Here is a 17,947-nt window from a genome sequence, read left to right as displayed (position 1 = left end):
TGTAGGAGCGAGCACCGGGACCTTGCATGGGGCGCCGAGGGTGCACGCAGGGTGTGGTGGGCGGGAGGCAGGGACCGCCAAGCCAGCAGCCTCCTGGGCCGGGGCGGGGGTGGTGGGGTCCAGGTGCTGTTGCAACGGCCTGCTGGTGTGCTTCGGGTGCAGCGGGCGGCACCTTGCCCACCTTGCCGCCAGGGCTGCTGCGCTGGCTCCAGACCAGAGGCCGCCGGCCGCGCAGCGCGGCGTGGACAACAGGAGAGGTGGGTTCGTGTGCGGGGGGCGGGGAGCTGGCCGAGGGGCAGGAGGGACGCCTGGGAGCGGGATGCCTGCCGGCCGAGCCCCGGAGCGCCGCGGGTGCAGGACCAGCTCGCAGCCGCCCGGCCGCAGACGCAGGTGTGCACCTGGAGCACCGGCAGCGGCCGCCGGCAGGGGGCGCTGTGGGCTTGGGCCGATGGGGGGGGAGGGGGCTTTTCTGGGATCCCACCCGCTCTCGGGGTGCGGGGCACCGGGTCTAGGGCTGTGCGGCTGGAGTTCGAGTGGGAGGGCAGGGCGACCGAGGAAGGGAACCCAGGCACGGAGAATGTTCGCTTTGCAACATTTTTATTGATACGATATACTTATTTGAACACAGAAAAGATACATTGTTGCTTATTTAGCGCTTAATCCAGGAACAAGAAAAGCTGTTAGCTCCATCCCTCAAACACTGATGAGTATTTAGGGATTTTTATCTTTTGTCCCCCCTAGTACTCTCTGGGGTTGCAGAAGCAGGATGCATTTCTTAAAAGAGTCTCATCCCTGGAGTGCATTTAAAGGCTATACAGTACAACAGACAGATATTTTTTGCCTAGAAAACAGTACACCACAGAGGCGGACAGAACTGCTTGTAAACAAAGTCCCTTTCCTGGCGGAGTCGGGTGCTCCAGGATGCCACAGGACCTCTGGACGGATTTCTTTCAGTTCTGCACCAGAAGAAATCCTAATTCTACAGAAAATAAAATTCACGATTGCCATCCTTGTCACCCTCCTTCTCAAGAAAGGGATTACTGAAATGTCTTAGCCCTTCAATAGAGAAATGGAAATGGGGAGAAGAGGATAGGTGCGGGCGGGGGAGGCAGGGTGGACTTGGACTCCACTTCCTGCCGCTGGCAATGCTGGCGGGACACTCCACAAAGATATTCGGCTGCCACCCCCTGGCAGGCTGGGTCTTCAGAAATCAGCTCTGTTACTTGCATGGTCTCTGATGGAAATTGTTGGGATTTGTGGGCCACTCTAGAAGCAGGCAAATCTATATATCTCTCTCTGGGGTGCCCTTGGCAGTGAGGCCCAGATACAGCCTCTCGTGGTGGCATGCTAGTATTTAGGGGGGCCCACTTCCCCTTCATTTCCGCAAATACCCTGGAGGGCAGGGCCAGAACACATCAGCTCACAATTCCCAGCTAGGAGCTGCCACCGTGGAGGACAGCCCAAACTCGGGCCATGATGGTCAGCTGGGCACACACTTAGCAAGGGGCCACTTCTCTGCTTCAGAGCTGTGCCCAGGCCACCCTTCTCTTCTTTGAAGACCCTCAGCCCTGGGCAGCGGTTGGGCTGATATGGGGACAGCTTTAACCCACCACCACCACCATCGCGTGCCCAACAAGGACCCTGCGTATCACCTGTCGCGTGGGGTGGGGGCCTCCAAAATAACTCCGCCAGCACCACGAGGCTGGGGGCACTGGGTTAGGGAAGGGGCAGGGTGGGTGGTGAGGGCCTGAGCCCCCAGACTCGTGTCCCTCACCCCATAAGTGGCAGAGTGGTGATGTTGTGGCTGCCCTGGAATTGAGGGAGAGGTACAGTGTGTAGCTGGACCTCACTGAAGCCTGTCCCACCAGCCAGGAGGGCACGCCGCCCTGCGGTGGGAGGGGCAGGCGGCTGACCTGGGATGGTCGAGCAGTTTCGGGAGGCAGAATCAGAGTTTGGGCACAGCCTGCCAGGTGAAGGCAGAGGCAAACAGGCCAGGGAGAGGAAGGAGCAAGCCCTTGTCCCTCTCCACCTGTCTTCTCCCAGCATTGTCTGCAGAGGCATTATCAACAGGCTGGGGAGGAGACGGGAGGTCAAGAAAGCTTCATTTTTAATGAAACCTTAGCAGATGGGTTTGTGTGGATGTCGGGGGGGCCTGTGTGTATTCACATGTCTGTACATGTGTGGTGCATATCTGGATGTGTGTGTACAGATTGTATATGTGTGTGTGGGGGGGCGAGTGCTATGTGTGCATATCTGCATGTATATGTGTGTGTGTACAAACTGTGTATACATGTGTGCATGTGAGAGTGCTGCGTGTGCACATCCGCGTGCGTGTACGTGTCTGTGCGTGTGTGTGTGTGTGCATGCCCTTGTGAGCCCGTGTGTATGTGTGTGTGCATGTGTGTGTGCACGCCCTTGTGGCTCAGCCCGAGGGACCGGCAGGACCTGGCTGGCTGCATCTCTCACAGAATCCTCTCTGGACCAGAGGCCAGCGCCCGGGTTGGGGTGGGTGAGCCCTGGGAGCTCCTTAGCCCTGGTTCTGGTCCAGGCAGCGGCAGCAGACCTGATGCGGGGTTGACCCCACACACAGCCTCATAAGGGGGCAGGGTATCCATGGAGACGGTGCGGAGGCCACCAAAGCCCAGGATCCTCTGTGCCTGCTGGTATCGGCCGGGGCTGGGGCCGCTGCCCACATTCATGGCGCCATCCAGCACGGGGTAGGAGTCGGTCAGCGAGTAGGGCGGTGGGGCATCGGTCGGGATGTACAGCTGAGTGGCCCCTGGTCCCATGCACTCCTCATAGCTACAAGAGAAGAGGGTCCTTCAGGGCTCTGTAGGACCTGGCCTTAGGGTGGGCGTGGAGGTCTTTCCCCAAGGGCTGGGAGCCTGTCTACAGTGACAGCTGCCCTGGTGTGGACCAAGCCAGACCTCTGGCATGCTGGCTCTAATGAAACTTCTCGACTCCCCCCAGGAAAGGCACCCCAGAGCCACTGAGACTGGATTCTGGTCCTGACTCAGCCTGTGTTCCATGTGACCCTGGTGAGCAAGTCACTGAGCTTAGAGCATCTCCCCGGCTGGCACTCAGTGTGGGTGGCGCTAGTGGCAGCAACCTTAGGCTGACACTCCTTGATCTTAAGTCACCCAAGTCTACCTTCCAGTTTTAAGGAGAACCCCAGGCTCCTCTGAAACCCACAGCTGAAGAACAAAAGAGCACCCACTGCCCCCCTCGCTGTTTGCGAGGCCAGAGAGGTCTCCTGGGGGGAGGAAGTGATGGAGGCCTTTTCTTCTTTTTTCAAGTACTATCCCATGGACGATCTGCCTGAGGGTGGCAGGGAAAACCCAAATGGCCCCCAGAGAAGAATTCTCTAATGGGACAGGGCCACCTGATGGACATGAGAACAATTTGGTTACAGTGATCCCTGACCCAGTGGATGTGATTTGGGTTTTGGGGGTGCGTACGAAGGAGCTGGGGCCTGGACCCCCCGCTCCACCCCTTGGTCCCAGCCTGAAGGACCTGAGCTCTTCTCTTCCTTCTTTAGTGACATCTGTTGTGTCATGCTCTGCTTCACTGGGACCTACTTGCTTCCACACCCAGAGATATTTTGCATTTACACCATTTGGTGTAATTTGGGGATGGGAGTGCTATTTCCCACGGGGGGTGGGGATTCACACCCAGTGCCCCTCCCTCTCATGCCCTCCTCCCCCATGCAGCCTCCTTACCCTGGTGGAGAGTCTGGGTACAGCTCTCGAAGCACTGTGGCATCCATGTCCCCATCAGAACTGAGCTCCAATGGTGGGGACCAATCCTCGACAGGGCTGCAGGTATAGCGTATCCTGTGGCTCGGGTGGCTGTACGTGTACCCATCGGACACTGCAGGGGAACGACATTCAGCCTGGGCGTTAGGCCAGAAACAGGGAGGTCCTTACACATCCACCTGAGGCCCCCGAGACTCTTCTCCAACTCACCGCCTGGCAGCTCACCAAGCACGCTGCCTGTCATTCTCTCAGAGATAGCCCTAGAATGTAAGCACCCAGGCTGTGCTGGGCATGGGGGTCTGAGAGAAAGCAGAGCTGGCTCTGCCCAGGTGGAGCTCCCAGGGTGGTGAGCAGCCCGTCCTGGGGACAGCCCGGTACGGAGCAGTGTGTCATGAGATTTGATAGAGGCAGCGCTGGTCCTGGGGGAACACCGATGAGCTGACCTAGCCTGGAAGTCAAGGAGGGCTTCCTGGAGGAGGGGCTCCTAAAGTGGAGTCTTATCTAGGAATTAACCAAGAGAAGAGGGACAGGCCGGGCAACAGACACAGAACAGGTGGAGCCAAGAAAGGAGATTAGAAAGAAGAGTATGGTGTGAAAAGGAAGCTTTGAAACCGTGGGGAAGGCCTGGGGTATGAAAGCTGGGGAGTCAGGGAATGAGGGCGGCAGAGGTCTCTGGGGTCAGGCCCTCCTACTCCCTGTACCCAACCACACATTATTCCCTTAGTTATCGCAGGAGAAAAGGCACTTCTGTGATGAATTCTGATATATTCTCTTCTCTTTTGATTGTTTACCGTATACTAGCCCATCAAAGGCTCTGAAAAGTCCTGCACCTGAGAAATACATTTGACTGTGCTTATGCAGCATTTGACCAGAGTCTTCTTTTCTTAGATCTAGTAACACTGCTGAGGAGGTGCTGATAGAACAGAATCTCTTTATTCTACAAGTGTGAATCAAGAGGGAGGGTCAGGGCCTTGCCAGACGCCACACAAACAAGTTAGTGGTGGGACCAGAGGGCAGCTGGATATCCTGGCTCCTCACCCTGTGAGCTCTGCACCTCCCAGCTGCTGACAGTTCTAATAGCGGCTACGGGACAGTGGGAGCCACAAAGATGGGCTGAGCCATGAGGTCTCCCCAGCCAGTGGGCTCCCCAGAGAGTCTGAGAGTCCTCAGAGATCAGGACTCACAGCGGGTGGGCTCGCGGCCTCAGGTCAGCGCACACTGCGCCCCATGCTACATTCTACAAGCTGAGGCTTCGGTGTAACTGTACAGCCTGCTCTCTCCACTCCCCTAATCTCTTTTTCCAGCTCCTGATACAACAGTGAGAAGAAAAATCTGGATTTTTCTTCTGTGGGTATAATCCCAGGGCTATCTGTGCACATCGAGAAAGCTCTCAGAAGAAAATATTCCAAACACGTTAACAGTGGCTCTGTCTAGAAGATGGGATTGTGACCCTTATTTTCTTCTTTATATTTTCTGTATTTTAAAGGTTCTCCACGGTGAACACATATTACCTTTCTCCTAGGATAAAGGTACCCAATAAAGCATGCTATAAAAGGAGCTGAAATGAGATTTGTTTCCCTTTAGGGCACCAGCTGAAGGGAAGACTTCCTGGAAGAATTTGAGGAAGAAACTTGGGAAAGAAGGAATCACGAAACGGGGTGAGGACAGAAGTGGAACGTGGGCCTCTGCGCTCCAGTGCCAGGGAGGGTCCCGTCCACCTTGCAGGAGGCTGTGGCTTGTCTAGACCTTGGGAGAGCTAAGGCCGTTTCCTGGACGGGGTGGGGTGGCCCTGGTAGGCATGCCTTCGAGCTGATGGAGCCAGGCCACACTGCCTCTTTCCTCTCTCCTTGGGCTGCTTTCCTTGGGCTTCCCAGAGGCTGAGCAGCTTAGGGAAGCTGAGGCATTCACCTAGCTCTCAGTGGCCCCAGTCCTGAGATGACCCAGCTCAGCCCAGACCGAGCTCCCAAGGAACAGCTGGAAAGGCTCCCCTGCCCCTCATTTCAACTCCTCAAATTTCTTTCTTATCCCTCTCCTCTCCATACTTCTGTGTCAGTACAGACCCTGATGGTCTAGGCTTCCAGAAGGCCCTCTAGCCACCTCATGGGGAGTGAGGTCTCCCTCCCCGCTTCTTTACCAAAATTGAGAAACACTAGCTCATTATTTAACCCAAATCCGAGGTTAACACCCCTTGACAAGCCTGGGAGTGGGGAGCAGGAATTGGCATCCATGGGCACCTACCTCTAGTCTGCTGATCACACTCACCCTCACGGCCGTAAGAGGCACTGTAGCCACCTCCTGCTCTCAGACAGAGAAACTGAGGGGTGGGGCCACTTATCCTAAACCCCAGCAAGTGACAGGAGACCAGATCTGCCTCCTAAAGCTGAAGATTTCTCCATCTTATAGAAACAAAGTTTCATTCATTCATCCATCCATTCACTCTCAACCATTTATTGGCTCCTCTCTCTGTGCCTGGCTAGACTGCAAGGGCTCTGTGGGCAAGCAGAGAAGGGCCAACTTTGTCCTGAGGGTCATGGGGAGCCACTGAGGGGTGCCGAGCAGAGGATGGAAGTGTTCACAGTTCAGTCACTTGGGTCGCCTTGTGGAGAGTGCCTTGCAGGTGCCAGATTGGGTGGCTGGCAAGTGGCGGTGGCCAGTGTCACTGAAGTGGCCCTGGCTCAGGTTTTCTCAGGGGAGAAAGAATGGAAAGAGTTAACATGTATTGAGCATGCACTCAGAAGCCAGGTGCCGTGCTAATTTAGTCCTCACAGTAACTTGCAGGGGTGGCCCCCCGGTACCCATTGCATAGGTGGCCCACTTGACGTACACAGCGGTTGGACAACGTTCCCCAGGTTGTGTCGTAAAATGTGGAAGACAAAGGCCATTTGGATCCCCTGGCTCTGAGGAGGGCCTGTGAGACCAAGGAGAGATGCTGGGGGATCCCTGGCCGAGGGTGATGGGTGGAGCCCAAAGCTGGCAGGTGGCTGAGATGGAGCAGGGGGTGGGTATAGAGAGAGGACCCGGGGCCAAGGCCTGGGCTCTGAGGGACCTCGATATTCCTCTCCTCGGAGACCAGGAATCAGTAAGAAAGTCTGAGAAGGAGCCAGCAGAGAGGTGGGAGAGAGACCAGGAGGGCCTCAGTCACTGGAGCCAGGGGAAGGGGGTGTCTGGAGAACAGAAGGGTCCCCAGGGCCAATAGCGGATGCTTGTCAGCGCTCTGCTGTGTTCTCCCGGCATGCACAGCGTGCTTCCCTTCTCCTCCCCGGCACCCTTCCAAGGCTCCTGGCCCCCTGCGCACCCTCCAGGAGGCCGGAGGACGCTGTGGAGGGTGTCGGTGCCTCTGGGCTCCCCACTGAGTCCCCACAGAGGCGCCAAAGCAAGAGCTGAGAACAGAAGTGGGGCAGGGAAGCGGGAACCCCACAAATGGGTGCCCGCGGTGACAGGGCCGCAGGGCTGCAGCTGGTCAGCATGGGGTAGCAAAGGCCAGACGCCAGACTTGGCCTGGCTGTGACCTGCTGTCACCCCGCCTACTCCAGAGATCAGGGCCAGGGCCTTGCCCATGTGGCACCTTGCGCAGGCTCGTCTCTCTCCTTAAGGCCAACGTCGCTCTCTCAGACTTCAGCTTGGGATTTCCGGCGGGCCCTCTCTCATGCTCTCCGCACCGGCCCAGGGGGGAACTTGCAGGCCGTTCAAGTGGGTGCTTTGGCTTCCCAGTCTTTAAAATGGGCCAGGGGCGCCACCTGGCCGGCCCAGTTGGTGGAACATGCAATTCTCAATCTTGAGATTGAGTTTGAGCCCCACATTGCAGAGATTACTTCAAGAATATATATATATATATAAAATAAATAAGTAGCATAAGCTAACACAGCTCTCGAGGTGAGGAGGAAATGCGGTGGTTCCTTCCTCCACCCAGGAGCATCTTCTCTGGGTGAGATCCTGTGCTGGGCTGTGGGCTCGGCCGGGTGAGAGCTACACACAGCTGTGCCCTGCTTTCCCTGATGCAACCCAGATGCCCCATGACAGGGCCATTGGTAGGGGTGTGGATAAGTGTCAAGGAAGTACAGGGAAGGGCCATGCAATCCTGACTGGCCAGAGCAGCTCCCAAAAGAAAGTGGCACTTGAGCTGGGCCTGGAAGGACAACTGGCTTTTGTCAGTTGGGGAAGTACGGGGAATAGCGTTCTGGCCTAGGAAGAGCATGTGCAGAGGCGTGGAGGTGGGAAGGAGCGTGAAGGAGGTGCTTGGGGACAAGCGGCGGGGGGGGGGGGGGGGGGGGGGGGGGGCGGCAAGAGTTGGGCCATGGGAGGCAGGCACGCTGTCGTCCTGGGCTTGACCAGCAGCACCCTGCTAGCAAGGGGGAGCGTGAGAGGGGGCCCTGGCTCCTTGTTGGGGGTGGGCCATGCTGGGCGGAGCCTTGCAATCCTTAAGGGTCAGGCTGGCGAAGCAGCTTAGAAACAAGCCAGGCCTGGTCTGGGGTGCTCCTGGCTTGTCTTCTTGGGGGACTCCTTGGCTCCTGGGGACTGGGGCTGGCTGAACTTCAGCAGCTGCCTTATTCATGCTGTTGCTTCTCTTTAGTTTCCATTGTTGGGCAGTGAGGGCAAACCCCTAACCTGCTGCACTTTTCCATTGTAGCCTTGTGTCCCCCGCCATGCTGATGTCTCTCTGGGTCTTGTTCAGAGGCCAGCTTCCTGCTCTTCTCTTCTCCCAATAGCATTGACAGAGGAACGACATCTGGGTCTGCAGGGCCGCCTAGGTCTTAAGTGCATCTGCCAGATGGGACCCTGAGCCCATGGGGTGCCCCTGCTGCTGTCTCCCCCACACCTTCAGCTTCCCTCAGGGGTGTGAACACCGGGCCCTCCAAGGCAGTGCTGTGCAGTGGGTAGCCTACAGGAATCCGGATCGGGTGACCTGGGCTCAAATCTGGGGTCCCCCTGCGTGGGTGACCCTATGTAGGTTACTTAAGCACCCTGCTATGGTCTGAGTGTTTGTGCCCCCCTCCGCAATTCATATGTTGAAATCTGAACCCCCAAGGTGCTATTACGAGGTGGGGCCTTTGGGAGATGATTAGGTTAGGAGGGTGGAGCCCTCATCATGGGGAGCAGTGCCCTCATGAAAGAGACCCTGAGAGCTAGCTCGTCCCTCCTACCGTGCGAGAAACATGCGAGCCCTCACCAGACACCAAATCTGCAGGTGCCTTGACCTTGGGCATCTTCAGCCTCCAGGACGGAGGACTAAATATCTCTTGCATACAAGCCACTCAATTTAGGGTGCATTTGTCACAGCAGCCTCAACCCCCCAACCTCAACTGCCTTATCTGTAAACCGAGAAGGTAATAAAGAGGACCACTGTAAGGATTAAACGAGGTTGTGCGTGAAAAGTGGCCGGCACGCAGGGAGCTCCTGCGGCCCAATTCCCACGTGTTTCGGGTCCCCACCTGCGGGTGTCCCTATTGCTAAAACGTGGCCCCTTCCCCAAGCAGTTAACTCCGCGTGGGAAGAGGGGAGGGGGTGGCACAAAGCTGCTGGCTGGTCAGGCCGTGCTGGGAGGGGCCGTGGCTTTCAGGCCTTCCAGGGTCCAGGCGGGAGGAGATCGCACCCAACCAGGTTTTAAATTTTTCTTTTCTTTTTTCCTCTCAAGCTCTGCCTATCCCGGAGGAGGACAGATTCTCAGCTGCTGCCATGGTTCCGGAGCCTCCAGACGGCTTCACCTGCAGTGGGATGGTGGCCTCTGGGCAGACCCCCCAACCCAGGCAGAGGCCCCCGTCAGGCCTCAGGGCAGGCTCCGAGGGTTGAATGACTCGAGCTCCTTCTTGCTGCTTTCAGGTAACTGGTCCTTTCCAGGTGTAAGACAGAGTCAGGCGGCTGCACTCTAAAAAGTTCAGGCCTTCTGGCCGGATGGGCACTTCCGGGACTGCTTGGCCCAGGAATTAGCCACTAACTCTGCGTTAGGGTAATTGCACTAATTGGGAAACTCTCATGTCGGTCTGTGTGCACTTTGCAGGCTGTCTGGGGATAGATTCATTCACTCGTCATTCACGCCGTCACTCATCCATCCACCTACTCGTATGCCCATGTCACTCCCCACCTAGCCACCCCACTACCCTCCTGTCTATGCATCTTTCCTCCCATCCACCCACCCAGCCCATCCATCCATGTACTCACACATCTACCCAATCCACATCTGTATCTATGCACCCTCCCCCCCAGTCACTCATCCTCTCTTCACGTGTCCTTCTGTCCACCATCTCCCATCCCATCCACTCATCCATCTTTCCCTTCAGCCACTGCTCCATGTCCCACCCTGTCCCCTCACCTCTCCATCTCCTCATCCTCCTTGACCAACACTGGCCGAGGCTGGGGAATAGCACTGTAGCCTCCCTTTGACCTTCAGCATCACCCTTGGCAGATTACTGGACCTCTCAGGCCCCTGAGAGTGTTCTGGACAGTGCCTCCGATCTCCTCCTGACCCCACTTCCTGGATACCTTCCTGACTACCCTGGCCCACCCACGACAGGGCTGGGTTGTAGTGACAATCACACAGGAGGCCGGGCCTGGGGTGGATGGCAACTCACCGTATCCTTGTTCGTACTCTCGGTGGCGGCGGCGGTGGCGATGGTGGTGATGGTGGCGGCGGTGGCGGTGGCGGTGACGCTGGAGCCGGGCCTGCCGGTCCCTGCGGATACTGCCTACGATGATGGTGATGCAGGAGAGGATGATGACCACACCTATGACAGCACTTGCCACCAACACAGGAGACACAAGCAGGTGGCTGTGCTCCGAGCTTTCTGAGAATGTGGGGTAGAAATAGCTGGTTCGGTTGTACCGAGCTACTGCGAACAGAGAGAAAGGACACTGAATTGAGGCCGAGATCCTATGACACTTCCTCCTCCAGCCCTGCTGCTCTGTGAATTATTTGTGCCTGAACAAGTGGAAGATAGTCTGAGGTCAGCCACATGGACCATGTCCTGGCTGCTTGCTCCAGCGAGGAAGGAAGCAGTAAGGATACGCCTGCAGGAACCTCTGCGAGTGGGGGTTCTGGCCCACTCTGGCCTGAGAGCTCAACTAACCCACAGACAGGAAGAGAGGGACTCACAGAGGGCAACAGACCTGCCCAAGATCACACGGCAAACCAGTGGCAGAGCTGAGGCTTGATCCCCAGACTCGGTACCAGACAGAGACTCTACTCCACCAAGCCTGAGGTTGGAAGGTCAGCATAGCTTGGCCAAGAGTTTGGAAAACGGCAGGTGATGGACGGGAGTGGGGTCACCGAATGAGGACCAACTCCGTTGGCCTCCAGCACTGGCCTCCCACGCAGGGGGTTCCGGGGAAGTCAGGCGGTCACTGCCCCAGATGTGTCAGGGGGTCAGATGAGATCAGAGAAGGCTTCCCAGAGCGGCTACACTAATATTAGACAAAGTAGACTTTAAAACAAAAAAGGTCATCAGAGAGAAGAGGGACATTTTACAATGAAGAAAGGGGCAATGAGGAAGTTAGAACAATTATAAACCCTCGTGCACCTCGGATGCCCGGAGCAAAAGCTGACACGCTGGAGGTAGGGACCGACAATGCGACAGTAAGAGCTGGAGCCCTCCAGACCCCACCTGTGGTGAGGCACAGAGCTGGCTTTCGGTCTCCCTTTGACTGGTTGTGACTGCTGCTTGTTTTTATTCCCTTGCCTGTCAGCTATTACCCTGAGCTAAACTTCTCCATTTTTCTTCAAGACCCACAGCTGAAAGGTGGCGAGGTGAAGCTCTCTATTTTTGTCTTTCCCTCAGGCCGGAAAGATCCATTTACATTGTCTACTCTGACCTCAATTTAGGAGGGCTTGAGTCCTCTAGCCGTGGACGCAGGGCATGCCTGCCACGTTTTCCTCAATCGAGGCCGGCGGCAGACCTTACTAAGTGACAACGGTCCTCGCTCCTACTCGGTGCAGGAGGTGTCCTTTCCAACAGCCCTCCACCTGGTCGGGAGGTGGAACTTGGGGCCCCACTCATCCAGTGTGACCACAGTGCCCTGTGCTACCACGCTGGAGCCCGTGGCCAGTGGCCCTGGCTTGGCCTGCAGCTGAGCCCCGGTCACGCTGCTACCGGATTGTCTCCAGTGAAGTCCAGGCTAGCCAGCTGTCACCCGATGTCATCCTCTCGCCCCTCACCATGTGGCCTCCCACCTCGGAAGCCCAGGGCAGGGCTGCGGGTGCCAGGGACGTCAGCTCTCAGGAGAAGGTAGGGGCATGGGGAGTCCGTGCTGCCATCAGATGAGCGCCTGGCCCTCCTGCCCCGGCAGTGCCAGTCTCACTACCCGCTGGGCGCAGAGACGGCATCACCCGTGCCTGCACATGGAGCAGTCGGCGCCAGCGTCCACCTGCGTGGCTGGTTGAGAAATTAATCTTCCAGCCACCACCACCGGCAGAGGTAGGTGCTGCCTTAAATTATGAAGGAAACTCTTCCAATTTCTAAGTGCAGGGCCCATTTTACCAACGAGATATATGTGACTGTGGAGAAATAACATGATGACAGCCCTCCTTCCCACCCCCGTCTCCCTGTCCCCACGCCAGCTGCGGCAAGGACAGAGGATAAAGCAAGCTTTGCCTCTATTCTGGAATTTCTTCCCAAGGATCTTCCACAAGGGTGCCCACGGTCAAGAGGAAATTGATCCCCAAAGTAACATGTAGAGAAACTGAGTCCCAGACAGTTAAGTAATTCACCCCAGGCACGTAGCCCACAGAGAGGGACCTGGGTCAGTGGGCAGCGTAAGGCCCATGCTCTTAGCCAAGGTTTCTTTCTGTGACTACCCGGCACCAGGCTTGGAGAGCTCATGTTTTTTTGGATCTTGGTAAATTAAAACGTTCCTATCTCTAAAACAATGCTTGGCTTCTTCTGGATCGCTTTATTGTAATCAAAGCAGGCCCTGACCTACAGCTTATGCAGGGTGAAGGCATATCAGCAGCTGAACATTGCTGATAAGACGCCAGGATTCCAGAGAAGGAGCCGGTGTGTGTGTCGGGAAGAGACAGATGGTGGCAAGAGGAGGGGCAATCGGTCCAGGGCTGGCGGAGGGGTCCCCTCTTCTGTGTATCTTCTATCTCTGCATCTCTTCCAGGGATGTGCCTGGGACCGTGGGGAGGGGCCCGGGGCAATCCCTCCACAGAGGAACAATGTGACGAACAAGGTAGCTCTCACTGAGCACCTACCAGCACAGGTCGGGCTACACCCTTTCTAAGCACCAGGAGCTCATTTAATCAGCACAGTGACCTGAGAGGTACGTGTGTCTTCCTCTCCCATTTTACAGATGGGGAAGCTCAGGGCGGAGCTAGTAAAAGAGGTGGAGCCAGAACTTAGATCCCGCCTGTTCTGTGCAATTCCGGAGCCTGCACTCCTACTCCCTCTGATTCCACATGGGCTGAGGCCCCTGGAGGGCAGGACCTGTGTCCTCTGTCTTGTCACTGGGTTTCTTCAGTGCCTCGGGCATGGCCAGCATGGAAAGGAAGCTCAGGAGCCATGTGAATCCCAAGAAGGGAAGTCAGGGATTGGTCGTTCTGTGTGCTTGGGTACGTGGGGGTGGGCTACGGGGTGAGCTGCTCTCCATCCTTCTCACCCACTGGCATTTCGTTCGGCCCGTCACTCACCCCACCATCCAGCCCACACGCAGGACCACCACCGGTCCCGCCATGCAGCCCACACACGGGATTCGCAGGCATTTACAAGCACTGGCAGGTTGTTGGAATGAAAGAGGTGCTGCCGTCTAGGGGAGCAAATCAGGTATCAACCGAGAAGTCTGGGTCTGGGGTCGGCTCCAGGTTGACGGTAAATCAGTCTGGCAAATGCCACCAAAGGAGAACCTTGGGGCTCCTAGTGAGGGATCATGATTTGAGGACTCATGAGAGAGATGGAGGCTAGGGGATCCCTGGGTGGCTCAGCGGTTTAGCGCCTGCCTTTGGCCCAGGGCACGATCCTGGAGGCCCAGGATCAAGTCCCACGTCGGGCTCCTGGCGTGGAGCCTGCTTCTCCCTCCTCCTGTGTCTCCGCCTCTCTCTCTCTCTCTCTCTCTCTCTCTATCATAAATAAATCTTAAAAAAAAAAAAAAGGGAGAGAGAGAGGTGGAGGCTGAGATTGGAGGGGCTGGCAGTGGCCAGACCACAAGGGGTCTTGAACATCACATTAAGAGACTGTCCATCTCAAGGGCACAGAGGAGACATGGGAGAAGGAGTGTGGTCAGAGTGTTTTAGGGGAGCCCTGTGACTGCAGAATGGGGGGCAGGATGGGAAGTGGGAGACCAGGAAGGAGGCCGCTGCCCACATGAGCATGGAGATGGGGGAGGAGGCTGAGGCCTGCGGCCCCACACTATGCAGAGCTGAGTATGGAGCAGGGCTCAGGTGAATGCATCTGATAGGCATAAGGCCACTGCAGAGAGTTTCTTTGTCTCTCTGATTTGATGGGCTCTGGGCAGGCCTCAGAGGCAGGCTAAATGCTTCCCTACTTGGCAGATAGGGTCCCAAGGTCCCCCCGTTGGTTCTGGGCTGGTACCCCGGTCCATGCGTCACCACTGTGCCAGGCAGGAGTCTTTGCCTCCAGACTTCTGGTCCAGTGCTGGGACTGGGAGCCACAACTGAGTCAGAAGGTTTTACGTGACCCAGGCCTGCATGTGGGGCGGGGTCAGGGGCTTGCTTCTTCTCCATGCAGATGCCATTGCCATCCTCATTTCTAGGTGAGGACGCTGGATCTTGGTGAGCTGAAGATTTGCCCCAGTTTTGTGGCAGATCTGGGATTTGAACCCAGGAGTGTCTGATAATTCATCAAATAGGGCACAGAGCAGGGGCAGAGAGCAGGATGTGGCAGGGGTGGAGGCAGGAGAGCTGGGTCTGTCACTCACTCACCGTGTGTCCTTTGGCATCCCCCTGCCTTTTCTGGACCTGCTGGCAGTTTGTCCAAAGAGATACTTTTCTTGAACGTTCCTCCCTCCAAGATGGGTGAATGGGTCTGAGAGGAATGGGGAGGGGGAGAAGCCAGGTGAACACCGCGGGTGTGAGGGGAGGTGACAAGATCCAGTTGCATGCCAGGGGGACATGGTCAGGGCTGGCTCCAGTCTGGGAAACATGCAGGTCAGGGAAACTGAGGCAGATGATCACTACCAAGTCGTTGCTGGATGTAGTGTGCAGGCAACTCTATGGTCCCTCTGGGTACAGGGAAGCAGTCTTGGCAGCCTGAAGCCACCCGAGGAGCACTGACAAGGGAAGGACATGAAGACACTGGAGGTGCTGAGCCAACATCTTTAGACCTCTAGTCCTCTCCCTTGGAGACGCTGGCTAGAGGGGAAAGGAGGGGCCAACGACTCAAATCTGACAGATGGCTCTTGTCACAGAAAAGTCTGAAGACATTTGTCACAGGTCCACTTCCCTGGCAAGTCTGTCCTCAGCACTGCACTTTGCCCTACACTGCTGAGACCGCCAGGATGAGGCCGTGAGGTCATCGGAGGGAATATGGGGAAGAGGATTCCGGCACCTTCTTCCCTCTGCTTGCTGGTATCTGGTCCCAGCCTCCTGTGCAGAGGGGCTGGGGTGGGGGACATGGCAGGGTGGGCTCACTTGCTTGGGTGTTTCTGGGTCTCCTCCTTTGCTTTTGAGGTTAGCCCTTCAGCCCACTTGCTGGTACCCATCTTCTGGTTGCCAGGCATCTGTGATGGAGAGATGTCAGAGTGCTGGGGGTGGGTCAGGGGCATCCACACAGTGGGGCTGGGCCTTGGAGGACAGGCCAGCAGAAGAGCATCAGAGGAGGGAGGAAGCAGCCTAAAAGGGATGAGGTCCCAGCAGAACTCAGGAAAGGAGGAGATGCTCCTGGGGTGAGGCTGTAGGATGTCACCTTGATGGCAGCAGAACTCTGGGCTTATGGAGGTGAGGGGAAGGCTACTTGGTGTTCAGGATTCTTCTTACAATGGGGAGGCATTTCTACAAGAAGTCAGCTAATGTAATGTCAAGGTCCTGAAACCTTTTACTTGGTCATTTGTGGCAATATAAGTGGGGTATATTATAGTGGAAAGGAGGATTGGAATCTACTATCAATCCTCTATAAATTCACTCAGCCAGCCAATCATCCACCTGCTCATGTATTTGTCTACACAGGCATCTACTCAGCACTCAATCTCAATCATCCACCAATCCGCATATTCAACCATCCACCCATATATTCAATCATCCATCCGTCCGTCCGTCCATCCATCCATCCATCCATCCACCCAACCATCCATCCACCCATCCACCCACCCACCCATCCACCCACCCATACTCACTAAGCACCTATTCCATGCTGGGACATGTGCTAGTAGACACTGGGAACATGACATGAATCAGACTAAAATGAGCCTCTCAAACTGTGGGAAGCAAGAGGTCCCACAAGGTACCCCAGGGCTTAGAGGAGAAGCTTGGGACATTATGGGGCCCACTGCTCAGCTCTGCTTCCATCTGTATTACAGATTAGTCTTCATAGGAGAGCGCTTCCCTGCCTGTAGAAGATTCTCAACCACTACACTAAAATATGACTGGAAAACATAAGTGACTACCCACAGGCCTTTCATGATTCCATAAATATAAGATGAAAGTGATTTATTCCACTATTAAGATGCCACTTAAATAAATTCACCAAAATTAACTCAGATGTACTATCACTTCTGCATATCTAAATTCCGTAAGTTTACGGTCTTGTCATTCGCTAAGGTTTTATCTCTGGTTTGATGGATTATTTATTTATTGGCTGGTAAATACACCATAACAGTGTCACAAACCACTTTTCCCTATTTCTACAGAGCAAATGGTGAACGGACTCGCATTAAAGAAGCAAAGCCACGACAGAAGTAGACTTTCCACTTGAACCTGCACCAAACTCTCATTTTCTTACTAGAATCATCACTGGCCTCAACCTCCTCATTTTCTCTCCTCTTTTGTCAACACCTAAAGTTGGCTCTAAGGCTATTTTCCACGAAGAACACACACAGGTTTTTATAAGACCAGCTGAGTCACTGTCATGCTGGATGAGTAGGAAATCATGTAATTGTGATGGGAAGCAGATGCTGGGGGGCTGGCTTGGCCCACCCATCAGCTAGGGGGATTAGCTCCCACATCCCAACCTGCATTATGAGACTCAAATTCACGGCTTGGAAAAATGACCATTTACTACAACATGGACTTTCCAGGAAGTTCATGAATAATTGATATAGAAAATGTTAAATTATGAATGCTGCATATCCTCAGCTATCCCCCCACAACCTGGTCAGGCTGGAGCTGTGTACTTGGGCCACATACTACATTACCTTCCTCGAGTTTTGCTTTGGCCTTTTGCTATCATGGGTTCTGATTCTGGAAAAATGTTAGAGGTGATGGGACACTGTCCCCTGCTCCACAGAGGTTCCCTCAGCTCTCAGAATTTATGAGGGCGTCTGGGAAACCAGCACCAGGGCAACAGTGCATTAAAAAATAATATCCCAGAAGTAGACGGGATTATTCTAGGAATAATTCTAGGCTTACTCTAGGAATGCAAGAATGGTTTAAGACCAGGATATCTATCAATATGTCACTTTAGTAAGTAGGATGAGAGAAGCCAGTAGAATAGGCAAAGCCAGAGACCTCTTGGCCATGATAAATCCTGGTGATCTTAACTGATGGTTAACATCACACTGAGCCTTGGAGCTTCGGAATAGTTTCTCTGCATGTGGTTCACGGGACATGGAGTCCTAAGAACATTATGGGATATTTGGGAAAAGCCTTTTATATCCTCTGAACCCCCAAGATTCCCTTGGGGGGAAGCCCTTAGCGGCCTTTGGAGCAAAACCAGCCTATTTATTCACCAGTATTCTGAGAAGCGTCACTCTTCAGCCACTTTTGCTGAGGGAAGCCTAGCACCAGCACATCCTCCACCAGCACATCTCGTCCTAGGCTCTGGCTAGGTAAGACAGGCGGTGCTGGGTTCAAAGCCTGGCCCTGCTTCTTGCAGGCAGCACCCTCTGAGCAGTTCGCCCCTCTGAACTCTATCACTTCATCTATAAAATGGAAACAGCAATCTCTGCTATGAACTACTCAAAGCACACTGCCTTGCAAGATGCCTAGCACACAGTGTGTGCTCAATAGATGACAATGAAACCTTAAAATCTTAAAAATATCCCCTAGACATAGATCTGAAGGTGAAAGGTAAATCGGTAAAGCTTCAAGAGGG

General features: G+C 55.2%; 1 protein-coding gene across 4 annotated transcripts in view; it reads right to left on the bottom strand.

The window, feature by feature from the left end:
• Positions 1 to 580: 580 nt before the first annotated feature.
• BEAN1 (brain expressed associated with NEDD4 1) overlaps positions 581 to 17,947 on the bottom strand; it is a 35,036-nt gene continuing 17,669 nt past the window's right edge. For 2 of the 4 annotated variants that reach the window (XM_072814045.1, XM_072814053.1), the window contains exons 3-5: positions 10,322 to 10,579; positions 3,720 to 3,870; positions 581 to 2,802 (exon numbers count right to left, since the gene is read on the bottom strand). In XM_072814045.1, coding sequence (XP_072670146.1) covers positions 2,463 to 2,802; positions 3,720 to 3,870; positions 10,322 to 10,579 — 749 coding nt within the window. In that variant the 3' untranslated portion in view covers positions 581 to 2,462. The remainder of the gene's footprint in view (positions 2,803 to 3,719; positions 3,871 to 10,321; positions 10,580 to 17,947) is intronic. The other 2 variants (XM_072814062.1, XM_072814071.1) reach the window with 1 other exon arrangement.

The sequence above is a fragment of the Canis lupus genome, chromosome 3 (genome assembly GCF_048164855.1).
Source record: "Canis lupus baileyi chromosome 3, mCanLup2.hap1, whole genome shotgun sequence".
Classification (NCBI taxonomy): Eukaryota; Metazoa; Chordata; class Mammalia; order Carnivora; family Canidae; genus Canis; species Canis lupus.
Note: the sequence above shows the minus strand (reverse complement) of the source record. Positions and strands in the feature narration are given on the sequence as shown.